The sequence below is a fragment of the Mustela erminea genome, chromosome X, assembly GCF_009829155.1.
Source record: "Mustela erminea isolate mMusErm1 chromosome X, mMusErm1.Pri, whole genome shotgun sequence".
Lineage (NCBI taxonomy): Eukaryota > Metazoa > Chordata > Mammalia > Carnivora > Mustelidae > Mustela > Mustela erminea.
The window spans coordinates 853,224-878,069 of record NC_045635.1 but is presented as its reverse complement, the minus strand read 5'-3'; the positions used below and the strand labels follow the sequence as shown (position 1 = coordinate 878,069).

Here is a 24,846-nt window from a genome sequence, read left to right as displayed (position 1 = left end):
CACACAACGTACCCATAAGCACACATGTAGGCATCTGTCCGTCCGTGCACACATGCACACACCCGTCCACGCACACGATGTATCCACAGGCATACAGGAATACGTGTGGTCGTCCATGCATGTACACACACTTGCGTACATACACACATATGCACATGGGCATGTGTACATGGGTGAGGAAACGGGAGAAGGCTGACCCCTGGTCATGCCTGAAGCTGGGGGAAGGGGCCGGGACTTCCGTTCTATAACGCTCTGTCCTTCAAGCCTACATGACCACACCTGTACTTTAACAAAACGAGGCATCTCGGGAAATGTCCCACAGGGACATCGACTTCTGCCCTGTGGCTCCTCTCCAAACTGCGGAACGTACAAGCTTGTTTTTTGTTTTTGTTTTGTTTTGTTTTGTTTTGTTTCCTTTTCCTCCCAATTATATTGCGGTAAAACACATACGCACAAAACTCACCATTTTATCCACGTTTAAGTGTGCAGGTGAGGGGTGTCCGACACCTTCACGGAGCTGTGCCACGTCCCCAACGTCCGTGTCCGGAATCCTTCATTGAGGACAACGGGAGCTCTGACCCCACTAAACAAGGAAGCCCCTTCCCATCCCCCACCACCTGCTCCCTGTCCCTATAAAGGTGATGCCTCCAGGGGCCTCTTATACGTGGGATCACAAAGCATTTGTCCGTTGGTGTCTGGCTTACGTCACTGACCATCACGTCTTCCAGCTGCGCCCACGTCACCGCCGAATCAAGGTACGATTTGCCCCCCACAGGGTTCACGTGGTACGTTTGTAGAGGCCTCCCCGAGACACCACAGTGCAGCTATGGGACATTTCCATCGCCCCCAAAAGATGCCCGATGCCCGTTTTCTCCCCATCCCTACGGCCAGCCGCAAACCAGGGCCCACGACTGTTTCTGCTTCTCTGGACGTGTCCTTCCTGTCTCTGTGACATCAGTGGGATCAAAGGGCACATGGGGGTGCTGCCATCCTGTCTATTTCTCAACAGGGCATTTCGGGGTTCGTCCTGTGTGGTAACACTTACCCTATTCTTCTCTCCTTGCTCTGTGGCCTGGGGGAGCGCCTCGCGTCCATCATGCCAGGCAGAATCCAAACAGGCCCCCTTAGGCAGATTTTGACCCCAATCTCCAGCAAAGGGTCCAATCGAAATACCCAGGACAACGGGGCTGAAGTAGCCAGGACATCGGGGACTCTGCCTCCGTCACAAATTGCTGGGAACCTACTTCCACCCCGCCCTTTTTGCTCTTTCTGGAAAAGACCACCAAGAAAACGCATCCCACAGTTAACCAAGACTTGAGAACATCATCGTTATTGGGCCAACATAGAAATTATTCAGATTCAGAGTGACTTGGTAAAAAACAAAAAAAACTTCAGCGTTTGACCTTGACGCTCTGTCTTTCTCTCTCTCTCTTTTTTTTTTTTTTTTAAAGTCTGATCTCTTTGGAAATCTGTGCGATTCTGCAAATGTGCGTGAAGGGTTTTTATTTATTTTTATTTATTATTGTAACTGTCGTGAAAATACCTCTAGGGTAGGATTCAATCCAAGTGAGGGCCCAGGGAGAGGGTCTCCAGACGAGGATAAGCCGTGCAACGGGTACGCTAGTTTCTGGGACTCATGCATAAATCCCCACACACAATGGGCCGCCATCAAGGATAATCCCCACACCAGGGCGTCCCCTAGTCTGTCACATGCGTGAGCTCCTTCATTCACCTCACTGCAGTGGGGTAGGTGTTAGGTCCATTTTGCAGAGGAGCAAACTGAGGCAAAGAGAGGTAGAAGGACTTTTCCGGGGTCCCAGAGCTGGCAAGGGGGACACCTCGGGTTTGAAGTTGGCACCCGTCCCCCGAGGCTCATCCCATGTCCGAGGGAGCCCAGGCTGGGTTTGTAACTCCTGCCGAGAGTCCGTGGCTAACTCCCTAACCCAAGGCATAGTGTGGTCCCCCCCACAGCAACTCTTCCTTGTGTCCACACTTCTGACGGGAAGATGACCCTCCGTGCAAGTGAAAAACCATCAAAACATCAGCCAGCCTGTTCCCCCCTACTCAGTGGTCAGCAGTCTCAGCAAAGAAGGGTCTGGGTCCATGCCCACCACCCTGGCCCCCAGCTCCACTGGGGATTCTGGGTCCTTGTGTCTGTATCACGACACGCACTATGGACATCTAAACCTCCTTTGAACCCCATCCCATGCCTCACGGGAGATCAGCCAGCACAGAACACGAAGGGGGAGACATGAGAAGGAACAATGCCATCCAAATACATCATAGGCTGTCACATTGAAGTATGTGTGTGCCACATATACACAGATACACCACCTCCATACATGTATAGGTGTGCAATATGGGTTTATATGCCTGTGTACATACTCTTCTGGGGACACTTATGGTGGTCACAATGGGGGGGGGTGTGACTGGCATGTGGGAGATAGAGACAGGGACACCTACAGCGTAGCACCTGCAGGGCCCAGGCAGCCCCATATCAGAGAGTCATGCAGCCCAAGATGTCAACAGTGCCCAGGCTGAGAAGCCTGGACCATGCATCTACCATCTACCTACCTATCCATCCAACCATCATCCATCCAACCATCATCCATGTATCCATCCGTCCATCCAACCAACCATCCATCCATCCATCCATCCAACCATCATCCATCCAACCATCATCCATGTATCCATCCATCCAACCAACCATCCATCCATCCATCCATCCAACCATCAACCATCCATCCATCCATCCAACCACGTATCCATCCAGCCAGCCATCTATCAACCATGTATCCATGCATCATCTATTGGTCCATCCATCCATTCTTCTATCCATCTACACAACCATCTATCATCTATCTATCCATCCATCCGTCTATCTAACCATATATCCAACCATCTATCAATCCATCGATCCATCTCATGTATCTATCCATACCCACCTATCATCTTTCTACCTGTCCGTCCGTCCGTCCATCCATCCATCCGTATCTATCCATCCATATCTATCCATCCTATCTATCTATCATCTATCTACCTATCTACCTATCATGTCTATGGTCAGGGTTGTCAACTAAGGGCTATTCTGTCCGCAGGGGACCCCACGGCAATGTCTGGAGAGACCTGGGGTGGTCACAACTCGAAAGGGAGCCACTGCCATCTAGCGGCGCAAACTGGGCTTGCCGCTGGACGCCGTGGTGTGCGCAGGTTGCCCCGACCTGCCCCCCAAATGTCAGTAGTGCGAAGGCTGAGAAGCCCCCCACAGTTCGCAGGACAGAGTCTCCCTCTCCCTGTCCCTATCCACTACCTGTTTACCTGGGTATCCATCTGTATGCGGCGGGGCTGTCCACCGAGGGCCAGTCTGCAACGCCTCCCGCCCCGGGAACCCCCATCTCTGCCCACTGCCTCTCGGGGAACACCTGTGTCTCAGGGACCCTCACCTCCACGCCCCACTGTGCTCTCGGGGACTCCATCTCCCCCCTCCGCCGTGCCCCGGGGACCCCATCTGCGCACCCCCTCCACCGCCTCCAGGAGACGCCCCCATCCCTGCGCCCGCCCCCCACTGCTCCCCAAGGGGTGCCGGGACATCGGGTTCTCGGAGATCGTCCGCAACGACCTCCCCCGCAGCCCCTCGGCGGCGCAGCTGGTTCTGGGGCGCGGGGCGGTGGGGACGCACAGCCTGGAGTCCGGACTCGGAAGGCAGGGGCGGGGCTCCGGCGGATGGGGCGGGGCGGGGCCTGGGCGGGGCGTCGAGCGGGCCGCGGCCGCGTTGGGGGCGGGGCATCACTCGGCCGACGTGTGCGGCGCAGGGCGGGGCTCCGGCGGGCGGGGCGGGGCGTCGCGCGGGCCAGGGCCGCTTTGGGGGTGGGGCCTCACTCTGCAGAGGAGCGCGGCGCGGGGCGGGGCATGGGCGGGGCGTCGCGCCGGCCGGGGCCTCGTTGGGGGCGGGGCCGCACTGGGTCCGGAGCGCGCGGCGCGGGCGCGGGCATCCGGCTGCGGGTCCGGCTGCGGGCCGGGTGCGCGGCGCGGGAGTCGGGTCGCCATGGTGCTGAGCCCGGTCATCGGGAAGCTGCTGCAGAAGCGCGTGGTGCTGGCCAGCGCCTCCCCGCGCCGCCGGGAGATCCTCAGCCACGCGGTGAGCGAGCGGCCTGCGCCGGGCCTGGGGCGGGGGGTCTGCGGCGGGGCCGGGGGCCGGGGGCCGGGGGCCGTGGGCTGGGAGTCTGCTGCCTCCGGGTCTGCGGACCCGGGGGATTGGAGCCGTGCGGAGGAGGGTCAGGGGGCCTGGGGCCAGGCGCCTACCGACCTGGACACCTGGGGGGCCTGGAGCCTGAGGGCCTGGCGCTCTGGGGCACCTGGGGCCTGCGCCTGGAGGTCCGGTGACCTGGGGCTCTGCTTACTGGGGACCCGGTCATCTGGGGGGGTCTGGAGCTGGGGATCTGGTGATCCCGGGACCTGGTGTTCTGGGGGAGTCTGGAGCTGGGGATCTGGTGATCCGGGGACCCAGCGATCCGGGGACCTGTGGATCCGGGGTTCTGGAGCTGGGATCTGGTGATCCCGGGACCTGTGGATCCGGGGGTCTGGAGCTGGGATCTGGTGATCCGGGGACCCAGCGATCCGGGGACCGGTGAGTCTGGGGGTCTGGAGCTGGGATCTGGTGATCTGGGGCTCTAATCACTGGGGAACTGGGCCCCGGGGTTCTGGTGATCTCGGGGAGTGGGGCACCTGGTGGTTGGAGCTCTGGTGACTGGGGCTTTGGGTTCTGCTGTGGAGGCGTGGGAGAGGGGTTGGGAAGCCGGAGACCCATTGACCTGGGGACCCGGGGCTTGGGGCAGGGGTCTGGAGACCTGGGAGGTGGGGAGGTCAGGGGGCAACTGTGGGGGGAGATATGGAAGGGGAGGTCTTGGTGACTGGGGGATCTAGTGATTGGGAGCCTGGTGCCTGGGGGCCTGTTCCCAGGGGCTTGGGGACCTAGTGAAAGGAAGGGACGGGTGCCTGGTGGTCGGGTGTCTGGTTCATGGTGACCAGAGACCTGGTGACCCACGCAGGTGGTCTGGTCACTGGTCCCTGGAGCCAAGGGCCCTGCTCACCCAGGAGGGCCCGGTGCTGGGGGCTTACTGACCAGACCAGCTGGGCTAGTGCCAGGGGTCCTGGTGACCCTGGGACCCACTGACTGGAGTCTAGCGACCTGTGGCTCAGGCTGGGGAAAGTGGGACTCTGTGTGATGGGGGAACAGGGCTCTGCAGACGGGGGTCTTTGTTGGAGCTGTGGATAGTGACTGAGGGTCCCAGGGACTGACGGTAGTAGCAGTCTGCATGGTCTGGGAACAGAGTCTTCAGGCCAGGCCGAGTGGCCGAGGACCTATTGGCCGGGGCGGGGGGTGCGGGGGTTTTCCAGGGCCAAGGCCATGTCTGTGCCTGACCTGTGCCCATCCTGGAGGTGGTAGTGGGGGACGGACAGAGCCCGAGTGGAGCGGAGGTGGTCTCCGTGGGGACACCCTGTCTGGGGGTAGGGTACTGGAGATAGGAGGAGGGGTTGGGGTGGGTACAGACCAGAAGACGGCTCACAAGGCGATCCAGGGAAAACGGGTATAGGAGGCCAAGGACCAAGGGGGGGCCCTCAGAGAGGTGTGGGAGGGATGGTCAGAGCCTCACTCAGGGGAGCTCTCTCGGGGGGAGGGGCACTGCCCAGAGGTGGGGGGAGTTTGACCCTTTGCGTTCAAGGCCCACATTCCTGTCCACACATGTTTGGGGACTGCAGTCAGTCCTCTGTGGCATTTTGTGCAGGTGGATGTTTTTAGCTATTTGTCCACCGTGGGGATGAAATGCCGGCCTCAGGGACACTCTGGGAGCCCTTTGACCCCACAGAGCCTCACAACCCAGTGCCCTAACCAAACTTTCCTGCTGGCTTCTGTGTACCGGTGTCTTCCCGGCAGGTGCGCTGGGCCCCCACCAGCCCCCGCGCCTCCCCAGCCGGCTGGGAGCTGGCACTGGGCAGCGTTTGGCATCTTCCCAGCACGTGGCAAAGGCCACCTTTACTGTAAGTCGCGCGCCCTGCTCTGCGTCCTTGGGTTCTTCCTGCCAACCCGCAAGACCCCGATCTCCCCTTTTCCAGGGTCTCCGGTTCGAGGTGGTTCCTTCCAGGTTCAAAGAGAAGCTTGATAAAGCGTCCTTCCCCACGCCTTATGCCTATGCCATCGAAACAGCCAAGCAGAAGGCCCTGGAGGTCGCCAGAAGGATGCACCAGGCAAGGGGGCTCTGCTCCTGCGTCTTCACAGAATTCTCTTGCTTGGGAGGGCGGTCTCGGGGTCTCCGTGGACATGCCGTTGATAAATGGCGTTTACTGTATCGTATGCAATTATGGTAGCTCATCTACCAATGAGTGTTACAGTGTAACCTGCTCTTATAATCAATATAACAGTATCTTTGATATAACATGGTTCATATCCATCTGTTACTCTGTAACATGCTATTGGGATTAACAGAGTGGTATCATTTACCATAAAAAAAAAATGAACATAGCTTAGGGCGTCTGGGTGGCTCAGTGGGTTAAAGCCTCTGCCTTCAGCTCAGGTCATGGTCTCAGGGTCCTGGGATCAAGCCCCGCATCGGGCTCTCTGCTCGGCGGGGAGCCTGCTTCCCCTGCTCTCTCTGCCTGCCTCTCTGCCTACTTGTGATCTCTCTCTGTCAAATAAATAAATAAAATCTTAAAACAAAATTAATGTAGCTCATCTGTTACTATGCGCTACTATGTAAAATATTATTACAATTAACAAAATAGTATCATTTATAATAAGGAATGACTATAGATCATCCACTACTGTGTATTACTATACAAGGAATCTTGTGGGTAACATAACAGCATCCCTCAAAATAAATGAACAGACCTGAACTATTCTTATACGTTACTATGTAATACACTGTTGCGATGAGTATAAGAGCATCACTCATGGTACAGAATTAACAGACCTAAAATATTACTATATAAAACTATATATACTATATAAAACTATGTTACTATATAGTAACAAAAAATATTACTATATAAAACTATATATAGCAGCAGTGACTGTTATGTCATTATTTATGATACAAAATTAACAGACCTGAACTATTACCGTTACTATATAATATACTGTTACAATGATGACAACAGTATCACTTACGACATAGAATGGGCGTACCTTAACTCTTACTATATGTTATTATGTGATGTGTTGTTAGTGACAATAACAGCATCATTTATGATTCAGAATTAATGTAGATTGTTATTGCTAAGTGTTACGATAATATCCTGTTGCAGTTAACGGAATATAACAAATGCACGGTACTGAATGCTAAAAGAAGTATTGATAGAAATAAGCAAGTGTTGATCAATTGATTTTCGACAGTGGAAAAGTGAATATTTACGTACAAGCTAAGTTCAAGGTTCCATACAGATCCCCGATGACCGTGTTCAGCCCCAAGCCTGAATTTTCTACTTGGATTTATTTTATTGTCCAGTGTATTGACCAAGTTTCAACTTAATGTTGAGCGGGCCAGAAAACACCGGCTTTGTCCTTAATTGAGGATAGCTTGGGGAGGATTTGGAGTCACGTTCGTGTCCTTGTTGGGGACATTGAGGACACCCACGTCTTAGTTTCTGAAGTGAGAGTGGCCTCGTGCCCACCCGTCACCCCACCGGGGTATTTGCAGAAGACGCACGGGGACGTCATTTCTAAAGCTGGGTTTGGATTTCTTGCAGAAGGACCTCCGGGCCCCCGACGTTGTCATCGGAGCGGATACCATTGTGGTGAGTCCCCCCCACCTCGGGGCCCCCGTTCTGGCCCCTCAGTTGGGTTTGTGTGTGCTTGGTGACCGAAGTCAAGGTGCGGACAGGGAGAACCAGCTGAGTGAGAGTGAATCCCTCCCTGGTTCTCTCGCAGACCATCGGGGGGCTGATTCTGGAGAAGCCGGTGGACAAGCAGGACGCATACAGGATGCTTTCCAGGTGGGTGCAGACGGTCGTCCCCCTGGGAACAGCACTGGGGCAGGACTGGGGCAGGGCCCGTACATGGGGTAGGTCAGGGCCTGGGACGGGGTTAGGCTTAGGATGGAATGGATAATGTCTGGGTGGCATCAGGTCCTCAGGTTAGGGTCCCAGGCAGGGAGAGCACCTAGGGTGGGGACAATGTCCACAGTGGGGTCAGGTCCCCAGGTTAGGGCCCTGGGCAGGGTCTGCCTCTGGGGCAGACTTCAGGTCCAGGGAGGTCTGTGCCTGGGGAGGGGTCTGTGCACGGCCTACCTGGCCACCCTCCTGGCTGTCCTGTGTCCATGAGCTCTTACTCCTGGTCTCCTGTCCTACTTCTGAGTGGTGGTCTCCGCATGTGCACCTCCATGTGCTCGGCTCTCCCCACGAGCTCTGCTCGGGCAACAGGCAGTCGGGCAGTCTCCCTCCGGGCCGGACGTGCTCAGCCTCTACCTCAGGGCGTCTCAGCCCCGGGGCCGTGCCGTGTTCCATGCACCCATGTTTCACTCTGCTGCAGGACAGCAGGTGGACGGCTGAGAGCAGGGTGGCGGGAATGTGCCGCAGAGCACGGCTCTGGCCAGGGGGACACGGTCGTGCCGATTGCGTCTTGCAGGTTGAACGGGAAAGAGCACAGCGTCTTCACGGGCGTCGCCATCGTCCACTGTTGCACCACAGGTACAGCACCGCTGGCCTCCTCCCCAGGCTCTGGGCCACCGCGGGCGGAGCCGGTGACCCTGCAGACCTGCGCCTTCCCTCCTGCCTCGGCAAGTCGGGGCTGCACAGAGGCCTCAGAGCACCTGACAGAGCTGGGCTCGCCCGCCCAGTGTGACCCACGCAGGTGCTTCCCTCCAGACCTTCCGTCGGGAAGACAGAGAGGGCTGGCTCACGCCGGCCAGCCGGAAATCACAGCAGGACAAAGAAGGTTTTTTTAAAAAGGACCGAAACCCCGGGGATTATCTGCAAAAGCTGCTTTGCATAATGTGCCCTGCGGGCCATGCGGGGGCTTTCCAGCCCCAGAGCCAAGGCCTCTGGGCCAGCCCCGAAGTTCTGTTTCTTTTCTTTTCTTTTCTTTTTTTTAAGATTTTATTTATTTGACAGAGAGATGCATTGAGGGAGGGAACAGAAGCAGGGGGAGTGGGAGAGGGAGAAGCAGATTTCCTCTGAGCAGGGAGCCCGATGCAGGGCTGGATCCCAGAGTCCTGGGATCAGCTGAGCTGAAGGCTGACTGTTAATGACTGAGCCACCCAGGCGATGCCCCCCGCCCCCACCCCGAGGTTCTGTTTCTGCGGGGAAAACCCAAGGCCCCATGCTTGTCTGGGTGCTGGGCTTGCAACATTGTTCATTCCTCAAACCCCGGGTCTGGGTCTGCAAGTTGCAACTTTTTTATCCCAAACTTCGTTACCCACCCCCCCACCCCCCCACCCCACCCCCGCACTATTCTGGGTCTTGGATTGCAACTTTTTATCCCCAAACCCCACCCCCTGCAGGTTGCAACTTTTTATTCCTCCATGGTTTTGCATGCTTGAGTTTGAAATTTAATTTTTCCTGCCTGAAGCCTCCTCCTGCCCCTAATTAAGAACTGAGAACCCGGACCGATGTCCCCCAGGTGCACAGAGCCCAGCGGTGGGGCCCTGAGGCTGCGCACCCTGACCGGCCACCCTGTGTTGCAGACGCGCAGCTCGACTTGGAGGTGTCCGAGTTCCACGAGGAGACCACGGTGAAGTTCTCTGAGCTGTCGGAGGAGCTCCTGTGGGAATACATCGACAGCGGGGAGCCCATGTGAGTCCCTCAGACGAGGACACTCATTCCTTCGCGTGGGTGGGCCGCCCTCAGGACAGGATCCCCTCCAAACGTCCCACCTCCCAACACCATCCCCTTGGAGGTTGGATCTCAGTATATGAATTTGGGCGTGCTGGGGACACAGACATCTGGTTCATGGTCATCGTGTTACTGTCCTGATTACACCGGGGGCCGGGCTCAGGCGGGCAGTGCAGGGACCCGGGTGATGGGCTTGCTGGAGGAACAGCGGGGGTCAGGGGCTGCTGGCAGGGCCCGTGTCAGGACCTGAGCTGCCCTGGCCTGGGACAGTGAGTGCGAATCACCCCAAGTGTGAGACGCGGTCTTGGGCTGCGGTCCGGTGAGCAGGTGAGTACACGGCCGAGCTCACCTGCTCCCGGTTCTGTTCCCCACAGGGAACGGGGCCAGGTGGGGGACAGGTGCTTGAGTACAGATGCCAGGGGACGGTCCCAGTGCTGAGGATGCCCCGAACCGACGACTCCTGCCATTTTAAGGACTGGGGTCAAAGGGAAGCAGATGACGGAGGGTCAGGTAGAACGTGCTAGGCGCTCAAGTCAGGGTCCAGGAAAGGGCCTGTGAAGTGCCCTCTTCTGTGCCGAAGGAGGTCTCGGCAGAAGCTGCAGGACCAGAGATGCAGGCGGGCACAAAAGCATAGCCTGGGTGGGGCGTCCTCACTGCACTGCCCCTGAGATTGCTGCCGCAGGCCTGGTGTGGGGGGCAATGTCCCCGAGGGCCCGTCTGGGACACCACGTCATCGCCCAGGATGGGACTAGACTCGTCACTGAAGCAGCCCGGGGTGATCGCTGGGCTCCTGCCCGCCATGCCGTCTGATCACGTGGAGTGAAGCCGTCCAGCAGGCACCCGTCTTTTGAGCCTTCAGACTCTGGTTTCTCCTGTAACCGCCTTCCTCCGCGCGCAGGGACAAGGCCGGCGGCTACGGGATCCAGGCGCTGGGCGGCATGCTGGTGGAGCACGTGCGCGGAGACTTCCTCAACGTCGTGGGCTTCCCCCTGAACCACTTCTGCAAGAAGCTGGTGGAGCTGTACTCCCCGCCCCGTCGCGAGGACCTGCGGCGGGTCAAGCACGACTCCATCCCCCCCGTCGACACCTTCGAGAACCTGAGCGACGTGGAAGGGAGCGGCTCCGACCCCGCTCAGGGCGATGACGGTGGCGGCCACGGAAGGGCAGAGGCGGGCGGGGACAGGACACGGGCTCCTGCTGGCCCGCAGGGAACAGACTCTCACGGGACAGGGGAGAGCCCGCCCCCCTTCCCAGCGGGCCTTCTGGAACTCATAGACGGCTTTAAAGCATCAAAGGTACCTGTCTGAGTGTCCTGGGGCAGCCGTAACAGATGACCGCAGACTGCGGGCTGGAAACCCAGAGTTTCATCCTTTCTCAACTCTGGAGACAGGATCTAAGATCCAGGCGGGGCAGGACCACTGAGATCCAGGCGGGGCAGGGCTGTGCATCTTCCTGAACCTCTTGGAGAGGGTCCTTCCTGCCTCTTCCAGCTTCTGAGGCTCCGGGTGTCCCGGGGCTGGTGGCCGTGTCCTGCTCATCTCTGCCTCTGTCCTCACATGGTTTATCTGTGTCTCTTCTTCTGTCTCTTACAAGGGTACCCGTCCTTGGATTCGGGACCACCCTGATCCAGGGTGAGCTCATCCAGAATCCTTCCCTTCATCCCATCTGCAAAGACCCGATTTCCAAATAAGATCTCCCTTTGCAGGTTCTAGGGGCCAAGACTTTGGCCTCTCTTTTGGGGGCCGGTGTTCAGCCCATACAGGTGTCCCCAGCTGATTTCCTGCCTTCGTGAAATGGCTTGGCAGAGAGAGAGTGACTTTGGGGGTCACGGAGGCTGTGACCTGATTTGCTGGGGCTCAGACCGTGACGTGTGAGACTCGTGCTTAGGGCTGTGGTGGCCGAGTCTGGTGCCCAGCTGGGGCGAGCTGTCTGTGATTACTTGAAGGTGAGCAGCGGTCTCATGACCTCAGCACAGGGCACACAGGGCATTTCTGACCGGCTTCTCCCCAGCCCAGGATGACGAGGCCAGAATGCTGACCGTGCAGCAGCCTCGGGGAACCCAGCATGCCCCTGGCCAGGTGGACTCTAGCACTAGGTCACCAGCTGCCTGGAGGGATCTGTGACCTCCTCGTACTGTGGCTTTGGGATCCCAGACACCTGTTCCAGCCAGAGGGTGTCGCAGGCGGCGAGGGAACCTGCAGGCCACTGGGTGCTCTCTGGAGCCAGCTGGTGCCTGTGGCTGTGGCCTCCCCAGTCCTTCCTGCGAGGTCATAGACACTTCCCAGAAACACCCGGGTACCCACGCCTGGACAGCCTCTGAGGCAGAAGCCCACCTGGTCGTCTTCCGCCACCTCCGTCAGGGACAGGGCTGGTGCGGCCATCCATGCCCCCACACGGCCATTACATCTCTCCAACCTTCTGCTGTCCCACTCGGCCGACCTTCCAGCCGTCTGAGCAGCTCTGGGCTTCAGAGAGAGAGCTGGAACACGGCCCTCCCCGTGCCTGGGCTCCGCAGGGACCACGTCAGTGGCTCTCAGGTGCTGGGGTGCTGGGTGGGGGGACTGGAGATTGCCCCTTCCCACACTGCAGCCCTGGCCACTTCCCTGGCCTCGTCTGGGGCAGAAGCTCTCCTGATTAGGAGAAGTGGTGGTTCTGTGTTATGCCTCAGAATATCAAATTTCTCTGCAAAGTGATAGTTAAAAGATAGTGCATTGGACCATCACCTGATGGACGTATACGCCGTCCCTCTCTTCCTGTCGATCTACCTACTTATCTACCTGTCATCAAACTATCAGCTAGTATCTAGCTACCTATGTACCTGTGATCAAAGATCAATTATCTGCCTATCTTTTCGTCTGCCTATCTGATCTATTATCTGTCCGCCTAGCTACCTGTGTTTCTGTCTGCCCGCTTACTACATCACTGTGTTGAACAAAGGTCTCCCAGCAGTCAGGTGAGCTGACCAAGCTGTGGGACAGGAGGGAGCCTGGGAGCGTGTCTCCTCGCCAGGTCCATCACGGTTCGTTCTAGAAGCAGCTCTGCATCAGGCCCTTGGGAACGTGCATCAGTTGTCACAGATGGTTTTGGCATCAAAAGGTGAGGGCAGTGTGAGCAAAGGTTATCGCTGTCACTGGAGGGCATCTGTTCTGAGCTTTGCAGAGACTCTGCACTTGAGGACAGCCCTTTGCCTCCAAATACAGTCACGTCCTGAGGTCCTGGGAGTTAGGGCTTCAGCCTACAGATCTTGGGTGGAAACACCATTCAGCCTAAAGCCACAGCACACTGTTTGTTTTTTTTTTCCCCCCCATGGCACCGTTTTTCTGCTTGGTATTCACCGATGTGCTTTTGCCTTGTGCAAACCTGGTATCAGCTGGTGCCTAAATCTACGGTCTCTGGAGCAGTTTCCGTTGACAAGTTAAATATGTTTCACAGCTTTGACCTCCATGTTTTGGGTCCACAGGAGTCAAAAGTCCTTGATAAGTCACGGAGTAAGTCTAACTGTAGTTGTTTCTAATGGATAGGCCCTGTTCGTGGCTTGCAAGCTGAATGTGTTTGACGTACTAAAAGTTGACGGCCCACTGAAGGCCGTGGATATCGCAGGCAAAATCGATGCCTCTGTGTGTGGAACTGAACGGCTCCTGGATGTCTGTGTGGCCCTGGGATTGCTGGAGAAGACAGACAGAGGTAAGAGGACATCTGAGGTGTCTTGCTGAGAATCCTCGTGGGTAGAAGTAAGTCACCAAGTGAAGGTGGTTTCTGAGCCAAGGCGGGGAGGACGAGACCATCAGAACGTGGCTTTTCCCCAAGGGGAGAAGCAGAGGATGGAAGAAAGGAGACATAGCTGTGCGTGGAGGGGGTGGGGGGTGGGTTAGGAGAGTGACTTCTCTATGGGCTCTGCTCTCAGACGACCTATATCAGCGTTCACCAGAGAAACAAAACCAGTGGAATATATGTGTGTGCAGAACATAGATACGTGTTTGTTTTTGCTTATTTAGACAAATGAGATGAATGGGTGGGGACACCTAGACAGCTAATAGCTTGGTAATAGAGATGAAAAATATGTAGGTAAGTAACAGGAGATTTTGATGGATACACTGATGGATGGATGGATGGATGGATGGATGGATGGATAGGTAGGTAGGTGGATGGATGGACAGTTGGGTGGATGGACAGGTGAATGGTTGGGTAGATGGATAGGTAGGTAAGTAGGTAGATGGATGAGTGGAAGGAGGGATAGATGGGTAGGTAGGAGGATGGATGGGTGGACAGATGAACCATGTGGGTGACAGTGTTTGCTGAAATGAACCAGACAGTTGAGCATGGCCTCAGAGCAGACGATCCTCCGGATGGTCTCTGTGGAAACCTTGGGAGTGATGGTGGGGGGGAGGCGGGATCGAGGGCCCCGGGCAGGAGAGGCAGCTTCCCTTCTGTGATGAGGAGGAAAGCGGGGTGCTGGCAAAAGCCCCAGAACCTGCCCTTTGTACAAAAGTCATACAGACATGTGATTGCGATCTGGAGCCTAGAAAGCAGAACTTTCTCCTCACCCAGATCATTGTAACGATGATCTCTTCTGTCCAAAATAATGATTGAACCTCAAGAAAGTTTCAGGTGTCCAGATTTCTCATCCCCGGGGACCTTCTTCCCACATGTTTTCACTGATGCCTTGCAGGGTTCTGCAGGCAAACCCCGTGAACCGTTCCCCCACATGCACAGGGGGCACTGCTGCTCTTCCAAAGGCCTCAGAAGAACGACACTGAGGTGTTAAAAGGGATTCGGTGCTGTTCTTTATTTCTCATAATTCTTCATTTCTCAGCCTGTGCAACCTTCCATGGAGCGATAGGGTCTTCCCCACCATCACTTGGACCCCCAGTCTCCCATTCTCCAGATGCAGGTGTCCCAGAGGGGCTCCCATGGGCCAGGTCTTACAGACAACCCAGCTGGGCACGAAGAGGGTGGAGACAGGAAGAGACTCACCACCAGTCCAGGCTCTCCAGAGAAACAGAACCCGTGGTCTGTAGACCTGCAGGTGTATAGCAAGGAAATGGCTCATCCCGCTATGCTAGTGGGGTGGTTGAAAATCAGTACACAGTGACCCTGAAGTCTTGAGACACAATGTCTTCTAGCTCAGCAAAATGTCATCCCTGCTCTTGGCACCTTCGCCTGATTAGATGTGACCCACCCACATTGCCCAAGGTCGCCTGTAGTTATAGATGTCAAAACACTCCACAGCAACGTCCCTTCTGGCATTACACCTAAGAACTGGGCACCATGACCCAGCCAAGTGACTGTCCTAGGGGGTTTGGGGGCATCACCCCTGGGAATGTCCACCTGCTTGGTTAACACAGGAGTCCACCTGCATGCTGGGTCTGGGCGGTCTCTCCGTGGAGCCGCCTCTGAGCGGATGCCCTGTGCCCCAGTCAGGCAGGTGAGGTTTGTGCCCCCATGTCAAGACCCACGCCGTGGGCTCTGCTGCGGCGTCCCTGCTAGGAGCCCCCACAACGCCTTGTCATGTCAGGTTACCGCAACACGGAGCTGGCAGACGTGCACCTGGCGTCGGATGGCGAGTATTCCCTGCACGGCTTGGCCATGCACAGCAACGACCGCTTTTGGAGCCTCTTCACCGACCTGGAGCTCGCCGTGCGGGAGGGAGCCAGCGCGGCTTTTGGGAGGAAGGCGGAAGAGCCCGTTCAGGTACCGAGACTCGGAACGTTTGTTGTCACGTCGTGGGCGTATCTCCCAAAAGGACCGACGGGTGCAGAACCCTTGCCCTGCCAGTGGGTTAACTGGGACCTGTTAGAAAACCACAAGAGTTGGCTCCTGTGACCTCAGGAGCCGTGCAGGGAGGCCCGTGGGCAGGGGCAGAGCAGGGAGATGGGGGCCAGGTGGTCCCGTGACCACCAGGGCCAGGTGGTGCCCGAGAAGAGACAGTGCTTGTAGGACCGGACTTGGGCCTGCACAGAATTAACGCACCGTGTTTCCTTCTTGTGGTTAAATCGGAGGGACCCTGTCCTTCGAGCTCACGGTCCGCAGAGCCCTTCCTACCGTGTCTCTACCTCATTCCCCTTCCCCTTCCAGAATGCTTTGGGGGTTTGGGGTGCAGCATTGGCTGAGGGCAGAGACCTGTGGCACTGACCCAGGCTGTCCGCGGGATCCAGAACTGACCGTGAGAGCACGGGGCTTGTACCCAGCCTGGGCAACAGGGACAGAGACAGACGGTCTCAGGAGGGCGCAGGCCAGGGGGCTTACGGACAACAGACATTTCCTTCTCAGGGTTCTGGAGGTAGCGTCCAAGGTCAAGACGCCTGCAGACTCAGGGTCTCTTGGCTCGTACTCGACTGTCTTCTCTCTGGTCCTCACGGGGTGACAGGGGCAGGGGTCTCTGCACCCTCATGACCCTGTCCCCTGCTAGATGCCCACCTCCGAACGCCATCCCCGTGGGGCTTAGGTTTTGACATGGGAAGTGGAGGGGAGTCGGACGCAGCAGAGAGACCCTCAGTCGGGTGGAGACAGAGAAGAGAAGCCACAGACGGGGCTCCCTGGGAACAGAGTGGGGCGGTGTAGGGCCGGGAGGAAGGAGGGACCCCTGTGAGGTGGGCTGGCTCAGGCGGGCTGCCTGCGGCCCCGTGTGTCCCTGTGGGATTCAGGGACACGTCCTGCATCTCCTCACCATGGTGTACCCTGCAGTGCTGGGGGCTCCAGGAGGCGCCCTGCCCACCGGGGGACCCCATCCTCCCTGCTGCCCTGCAGAGGCCCCGACCACACGGGGACCCCACAGGGGAGCTGGGCGAGGGGCTGTGGTCTGACTACTGCTCAGAGAGTCAGCAGCATGGAGCCAGCTGTAGGGGCCACTGGGGGACCCCTGTACCCCTTCTCCTTGTCCACAGAGACCCTTTGTGGGGGGTCTGGGGCCTCCAGGGTGACCATCCTCGACGACTGACTTCAGATTCTTAGACGTGGGCATCTGTTAGGATGGGAAAGGGGGGATTCCAGTGCCGCTGGACCCCCAACCCACACCCGCAGCACTGGGCTGGACAAGGTCCTGCCCCCTCAGAACCCCCCAAGTCCGCTTCCTGCCCGACCCTACCCCAACCTGCTCCACCAGCCCTCCCCCCACAGCTGTGCCTCCCAGGACCCTCCTGCCCCCAACCCTGCTCTGCCCCTCCCCTGCCGGCTCTGCACCACCCACCTCCTCCCGACCCAGGCCTCACTGTGTCTCCCCAACCCCCTCCCGACCCAGCTCTGCCCTACAGGTCCGCCTTCCCAGCCTGCTTCCCCACCAGACCCCTTCCCCGGTGCAGCTCTGCCCTGACGCTCCCCTCCCCGTGAGCCCCGCTGAGTTCCCGCCTGCAGAAACGCCCGGTGGCCCCCAGCCAGAGTGCAGGAGCTCCCCGGGCCTCGGTGGGGCTCTCCGCACTCCCCATTCTCTTTCAGAGCAAGCACAAGACGCTGCAGTTCATGAGGGCTATGCACGGCTTCGCCATGCTGACGGCATGCCAGGTGGCCACTGCCTTCGACCTGTCCCGGTTCACCTCCGCCTGTGACCTAGGAGGTGCTTAGCGCCCCCTGCCCGCTCCCGCCAGGAATCAGAAGCAAAGGGCTCTGTGCATTTCTTATGTGAAGTTATGCCCACCTCATTTGCTCTTAAGATGTCCAGGATGCATCTCCTTCTTGAGGAAGCATCTGAGGCCTGAATTTGGCCATGGTAGGAGCCGGGGCTTGGGCAGAAATCCCCAAGTGCTAGGAGGTTCTAGCGACGGGCAAGGACCCCCACAGAGGTTATAGGGCCCTTTCTGGTGGATGCTGAGTGGTGGGAAGAGGATCGTGACGCCATCTGCCCCCATCCCATCAGCTCTAATTGTGCCTCATACACTTTCCTGCCCATCCCAACCCACTCCCTAGCCCAGGGACAGCACGCGGGGCAAGCAGATGCCTGCCTAAGAGGTCCAGTGGGATTGGGGTCCCAGAGGACCAGGTTTTATTTCCCTGTCAGCCGCATACCTTTCTTGCTGGTGGCCCAGAGTGGCTGCTGGTGCACCAGCCATCACACCAACCATCTTGCACCAGAAAGGAGATAAGGTGCAGACTCCCCTTCCCCACCACACAGCTGGCCTCTGTTTGCCCTCCATGACTCTGTGCCCACCCCTGCTCAGTGCTGGACCAGCACTGGCTCTGGCACCAGCAAGTGAGGTCCTGACCTCAAGAGGCCGCGAGGCCTGCATAAGACCACACAGATCTATGCCACGGCTGGCTTTCTTTCCCGGTGCTGACCTCAGTCTGTGTGCTCAGGCATCATTTTGGTTTTACCATGGTCGAATTTGGGAGACGGGCGAGGGTTTCATCGGTGCCGGCGGGTCGGGTCACGAAGTGTGTGTTTGCATTTCCCGCAGGCTGCACAGGTGCCCTGGCCCGAGCGCTCACCCAGGAGTACCCGCGTCTGAAGGTGACTGTGTTTGACCTCCCGGAGGTCATCGAGCACGTCACGTGTTTTCAGCCTGAAGGACGGCGGACGGACCGGATCAGCTTCATGCCAGGTAGACGCGTCTCGGTCTTTGCCGTGAGCCAGTGTTCGGCGGGCCTTGTTTGTTTGTACAGAGGCAGGTGCGCGTCTGTGTGTGTGACTGTCTGTGTTTGCATATGTGCATATCTGTGTGTGCTGCCTGTGTCTCTGTGTGTGTGCACAGATGTGTGTGTCGTCTCTGCATGTGTGTGTTGTCTCTGCATGTGTGTGCACGTGTACATCATCTGTGGGTGCATATGTGTGTCTCCATGTACATGCCTATTGTCTGTATGCCTGCAAATGTGCGCCTGTGTATATGTCTCTGTGTTTGTGTGTCTGGGTGTGCACAGACTCGCATGTGTGTTGTATGTGCGTGCATATGAAACAAGAAACAAGTGCTGCGTGTGCACTTATTTCTGCATGTGGGTATATGTGCACGAGTGTTGTTTGTCCGTGTGCATGCTTGTATGGTTTTGCATGTGTGCACGTGTGTGCTGTGTGTGCACATGTGTTTCTGCATGTGTGTGCATGGTGCGTTCTATGTGCACATGCACGCATGGGCGTGTGGTCTGTGTATTCGTGTCTACGTATATGTGTGTCTGTGCGTATATGCATGTGTTGTCTGCGTGTCCGTGCAGATGTGTATGTGTCTCTGCGCGGATCTGCGTTTTGTCTGTGTGCGTGCATGTGGGTCTCTGTGTGTATGTGCACACCCGTGCGCATCTCCAAATCCTGCGAATAGGAGTGCGAGTGGCAGTGGGATTGGAAGCTGTCACGGTGGGAGGGCAGGTGGGACGTGGAATGGCCGACGTGAGCATCTCCAGGTGTCTACAACCCACCCAAACGCCAAAAGCAAGTTCCACAAAAGCTAGAGCAGGAAGACCTTGAGTTCGACCTGAGGGAGAACTTCCAGGAGGGGCAGCCATCAGTGTGGGGGCAGCTGGACATGAGACCGCTCCCGCCCCGAATCTTGGGAACACCCAGCCCCAGGGCAGACGAGGTGGCGGGCCCGGGGTTCCCCGTTGCAGGTTGTGGGGTGCAGGACACAGGTCTCCCCCCACAGGCAGTCTCTGCCTTCTGCTCCAGCAGCTCTGGGGAGTGGCACACCCCCGGTGTCCAGCAGGGGCAGGACCCGGTCCGGCGTCCCTGACGGACTCCTGACATCTTGTTGTCACACCAGGTGACTTTTTCAAGGATGACCTCCCGGAGGCAGACCTGTACATCCTTTCCAGAATCCTGCACGAGTGGCCGGACGACAAAGTCTGCGAGTTGCTGAGCCGCGTCTCGAGCCGCTGCAAGCCGGGTGAGTCCGGGCCGCGACCGGGTCCTTCTTGCAAACGTAAACGCCGTTTCCACTTACAAAGAAACAAAGATGTGTACAGAGAGCCGTGCCCCCGGCGCTGTTTACTGTGTCCCGCTGACGATGTGCTCAATCCACAAGGGGGTGGAGGAAGGTTTGGGGACGTCTCCCTGGAGCCCCTTATCCGGTCCCAATAAAGCCAGTGACGGCATCTGTGCTCTCAGGCCCAAAATCTCCAGGATGCTTCTCCGATTGCTGTCCTGGGCGACCCTCGTCCCGCCACCATGTCCAACCACTCAGGGCCATCATGGCCCATCAGGCCACAAAGAGGGGCACGCCTAGTTCCTGGGATCCCTTCCCAGACTCTCGAGGTCCCCAGTCCCACAAAGCACAGCCCTCACTCCCATGTCCTGTGCCTGGTCCACTTAGGGAAGAAACACAATATAGCAATTCACGGGTCCTTCCGCTCCACGGCGGCCGGGAAACGCCCCGCACGTTTGAGCTCCTCTTTCGCACACAGAGAACACAAAGGTAAAGTGCAACAGGGTGTGTGTGGACAGCGTTAGAGAAAGAGAGAGAGACCGGTCTGTTCCGAGGAGTCAGTTCATGTGATCGTGTAGCCTGGGACGTCCAACGTCTGCTGGTGGACCGGGCAGCCGGAGACCCGGGGACAGGCTCCTGCTGAGGCTCAAGTCTGCACACAAGCCGGAGGCAGAATTCCCTCTTCCTGCAGGAGGCCAGTCTCTTTGCTCTCGAGACCTTCAACTGATGAGACGAGGCCCACCCACACCGGGGCGCACCACCTGCTTCTGCCGACTGAACCGTGAATCTCATCCTCAAGGAACCATCCTAGAAACCCCCGGAGAGATCCTCGGCCACGAATCTGGGCACCGCGGTCCAGCTGAGATGACCCGTACAATTAAACATCACCCCCGGCAGCCCCCTGGTGGGGCCAGGTTATCTGTGGCCCCCAGCTCAGACACAGGGCCCCGTGGAGGGCACACAGGGACATTTTATTCGGCATGAGGTTCAGCTAGCATTTTTGATGCCTCCCGTCCGCCTTCTCCTCCACGTGCTGGCCGCTCGGGGTACCCCCCACGCCCACCCTCCAGAGCAGAGTCTGGGAGAAACATGGAGAGGCTCCTAGCTCCACACAGTGCCCCCGCTCTGCACAGGCAAACAGGCATCCAGGACTGAAAGATACGCTTGGAGACCGTGGGACAAACAGGCTCGCAGAAGGCAGAGGGCAGAGTCCGTCCCCCGCTCCGTGCGCAGAGCGTGGCCGCAGGAGCAATCAGCAGGAAAGTTCTAACCAGTAAAACGGGGAAAAAGGCAGAGACGGAGCGGACCGACATCCGTGCCAGGAAAGTGAGACGATTTAGGGTTCTAGCTGGGAGCCCTCATGCCGGACCCCGGGACCCGGAATCCGGGAAGCATCCCGCGTTGGGCACAAAGCTGACGTTTCGGGATCCCGGGGATCCAGACGGGAGCCTGCGTGGAGACGGAGTCCCGCACCAGGAAAGGGCATCAGAAACACACGGGGTCCCTCAAAAGGAGAGTGAGGACAGCAAGGCCATGGTGTATCTTCAGCGGGGAGGGGCGTCTGGGGGGCACTGTGCGTCCGACCCTTGATTTCGGCTCAGGTCACGATCTCAGGGCCGTGGGATCGAGCCTCGCATCGGGCTCTCTGCTCGGCAGGAAGCCTGCTTCCCCCTCTCTCTCTCTGCCTGGCTCTCTGCCTACTTGTGATCTCTCTCTCTCTGCCTGGCTCTCTGCCTACTTGTGATCTCTCTCTCTCTGTCAAATAAATAATAAAATGTTTAAAAAAAAATGCAACAGAGACAGCGAATTACCAGTTCACAGCTGTAGACAGAAAGTCCCACAGGCGTTTGTGGACTCAAAGCGCTGAGCACCGCCCCCCCGCCGCCGCCGCCATTCCGAGGAGGCTCCTGGAGACGTTCTGGAGTGAAGTACACACAGATGCTGCCCAGCAACCAGACACGACCGTGCTCCCACCACGGGACAACACTGAGGGTCCTCAGGTGATGGTTCAGGTGCGGACGGTGCGTGGAGAGTCCCGTGGGCTGGACTTGCAGAGACTCGGACACAGGTGCGGGACGTCACACGTCGGAGGGTTTGGAAACAGTATCGCCACACGTTGACCAATCTCCCGGGGCATCTGGGGACGTGAGCGTTTGGGGACATGTCAACCAGCGCCGCAGAGCAAATTGAGCAACTGCTTTTCAATGAGCCAAGTTCCGTGCCAAGAAAGGCGGTGGCGTTCGGGCATCCTTGTTGGTCTGTGCGGCTGGACGGCTTGTGCAACTTGCCCGCCCCCCCAACGGCCACCGCCGCTCCGAAGTCATGTCCACTGGGAACGTGTGAACCGGACCTTGTTGGGAAATCGGGTCTTTGCAGAGGTGGTGAGGGGAAGGCTGTGAGATGAGCTCATCCTGGGTCAGGGAGGTCCTGAATGCAAGGACGGGGTCCTCGTAAGACACAGAAGAGGAGACACAGACGCAGAGGAGAAGCCACGGGAATATGGAGGCAGAGATGGGAGGGACTCAGCCACCAGCCCAGGGACACCTGGAGCCCCAGAAGCTGGAAGAGGCAGGAAGGACCCTCCCCGGGAGCCTCTGGGCGGGAAGCAGTCCCTGCCCCGCCTGGATCTCGGCGGCCCTGCCCCGCCTGGGTCTGAGACTCTGGCCTCCAGAGCTGGAAGAGAATAAATAACCAGTCTGTGGTCACTTGTTGCCACAGCCCCAGGACACGCACGCTGTCGGGGAGAGGCAGGCGTTCACGCGGCCATCCCCATGTCACGTGGGCACACGGGCTGCTCAGTGCAGAGAACGTGGCCCTGGGAAGACGGGTTTCCGCCTGTTTCTTCCCTGCAGCGTGCCTAAGCCCTGGAACGGAGCCCAGCCCAGAGCGGATGTCCACAAAGCTGCGAGTGAAACGATCGTAAAAGTGCCCCCACCCGCTGGAAGGCTGCCATCCTGCCCGTGCGTGCCGAGTTGTTAGCTTGAACTTGGCCTCGAGACAGACGACCTGACAACACAGGCCGTGGCAGCCGCTAGGAACCGGGGCTTCCCGTCCACCCCCAGAGCTGGGAGTTGGGTGGTTAGCCGCACCCAGGGCAGAGTGGAGGGTCTTGGGGGTCCACAGGACAGAGCCGAAAGTGCCCGGTTTAACCTGAGTCTTCTGGAGCCTGTGGTGTTAGCCCCCCGTGTGCATTTCTTTGAAAAACGCCAAGATTGATGATACGCTAGAGAAATGCTCCGATCCTGGTTCAGTTACCCCGCGTTCCCTTGCATGCTTGGAACCAGCAAGAGAAGACGCCCCAGAATTGTCCCAGCAACGGCCACCGCTGGGCCCTTGCCTGCGGATCTGCCCCCTGCCTGTGGATCTCGGGGGAAGGACAACCACCACAGAACGCAGACATGAACTACGTCCTGCCGGGCTCCTTTGCGTCCCAAGGGAGCTGAGTTCCCGCCGCTTGGTTTCTCCGTCCTTTGTGAAGGGCTTTGCACGGAGAGACGCGGACAGACGCGTACGGGGCGCGTACACACACACATGCACACACACACATGCACACACTTTGTTCTTGAAGCTCTCACGCTTAGTGCACCCGTCATGCAAGGGTTCCTGGGTCTGGCGTGCCTCGTCCTGGCCGTGTCCCGAAGCAGGTGCCGACCCGGGTGTGCTCATGGGGTTTCCAGGGTGAATGCGTGCTCCCTGCTGGGACCACCGGACCCTGCACCCAGCGTTTCTGGCTTGTGTCCCCACACGGGGAGCCCTCAGGGGAGCCCTGGGCTGCGTCTGTGTGACTGAGCCCCCGTCCAGGCTGGCCTGTGAGACCCCTCACTATCTCTGTGTTCTCTCTCCATGTCTGTCTCTGTCTGTCCCCCTGCGGTTCTGGCTCCCCAGGCTGGCGGGCAGTGTCCTCAGCCTCCCCGCAAGTCGGCCCGAGCTCCCGTGCCGCTCGAAACCGGCCACCCCCGCGGGGCTCCCTGCCGAAATCTTGTCTGTGCCTCTAGCTAACTGTGTTCTTCACAGGCGGTGGCATCTTGGTGGCTGAGAAGGTCCTGGAGGACAAGCCAGCGGCGCGGGACAGCCTGCCGGCGTCCTTGAACCTGCTGGTGCGGACCCAGGGGAGCGAGCGCGGCCTTCCCGAGTACCGGGGGCTGCTGGAGCGCCACGGCTTCCGGGACGTGCGGCTCGCACACGCGGGGGGCAGGCTGGACGTGATGCTGGGCACCAGAGCCTCGCCACCCTGAGGCCCCCGGCATGAGACGCTGCTCTCCCAGGAGGCCGACGGGTGGCCCCGTCCCCAGGGTCGGCCACCAGGTACCACCAGGACCGACAGCATCTCGCCAACCGTGGAACCACACAGAATAAAGCAGCAAAATGCACCTGCTCCAAGCTCGTTTGTGGGTCCCGAGATGGGGCAGGCTGTTCCCAGAGGTGGGCAGCACCAGCCAGGTGCGCACCCCAGGACCTGTCCACCCCAGGACCTACCTACATGGCTGGCTCTCCAGCAGGAGTCAACCTGCGGCCGCCGCCTCCTTCACACCTGTTCTAGACGTGTGTCCGTGTGACTCCCGGCCGCTCGACACCGCAGGACACCTGCCGTGTGCCGGCTTCCTGGGGCGCCTTGTCTCCTACCCTTTCCGCCCGGATGCTGGGAGCAGGGCCGCGGCCTCCCCCCGCGACCTTGGACAGCTCACGTCTTTCAGAAGCTGGTTAGCTCCCGCGGCGTCCAACCCGCGTCCCCAGCTGACCGGTTTCTCACTCACGTCTCTCGTGTATGTTCCCTGAGTTACCTCGTTGTCTGAAAGAGGGCAGGTGTGTCCCTGTTCTCAAGTGGGGGGCAGCAGCAAATGCCTACGACCTGCGAGCCGTCTGTCCTTGACGTCACGGGATGATTCGAGAAACGGCCCGGCCGGTCCGACAGGGGCCACGTTCGGCGAGGCCAGCCTGGCGGCGTTCTCTGCCCGTGCTCGCGGCTCACAGCCACCTTCCGGGGCGCCTGGCGGGCTCGGTCGGCCCAGCCCTCTGCTCTTGGCTTCAGCTCAGCTCGTGATCTCAGGGTGGTGGGATCGAGCCTCGTGTCTGGCTCTGTCCTCAAAGGGGAGGCTGTTGAGATCCTGTCCTTCTCCTGCCTCGCCCCTACCACATGCACCTGCTCTCTCTCTCTCTGTCTCTCCCAAATAAATCTTTTTAA

At 58.4% G+C, this 24,846-nt stretch overlaps 1 protein-coding gene across 3 annotated transcripts; it reads left to right on the top strand.

The window, feature by feature from the left end:
- The first annotated feature begins 482 nt into the window (after positions 1-482).
- On the top strand, positions 483-24,034 carry ASMTL (acetylserotonin O-methyltransferase like). Of its 3 annotated transcripts, none has more exons than XM_032331713.1 (13): positions 483-755; positions 6,115-6,246; positions 7,744-7,791; positions 7,925-7,989; positions 8,621-8,682; positions 9,678-9,786; positions 10,724-11,120; positions 13,347-13,509; positions 15,341-15,516; positions 17,257-17,374; positions 18,213-18,356; positions 19,503-19,625; positions 23,679-24,034. In XM_032331713.1, the coding sequence occupies exons 1-13, from the start codon at positions 642-644 to the stop codon at positions 23,897-23,899; spliced, it is 1,872 nt and encodes a 623-aa protein (XP_032187604.1). In that variant the 5' UTR covers positions 483-641; the 3' UTR covers positions 23,900-24,034. The 3 variants fall into 3 exon arrangements, with proteins under 3 accessions (XP_032187604.1, XP_032187605.1, XP_032187606.1); XM_032331714.1 differs by lacking the exon at positions 483-755 and adding an exon at positions 3,955-4,138; XM_032331715.1 differs by lacking the exons at positions 483-755; positions 6,115-6,246; positions 7,744-7,791; positions 7,925-7,989; positions 8,621-8,682 and adding an exon at positions 8,943-9,031.
- Positions 24,035-24,846: the final 812 nt, after the last annotated feature.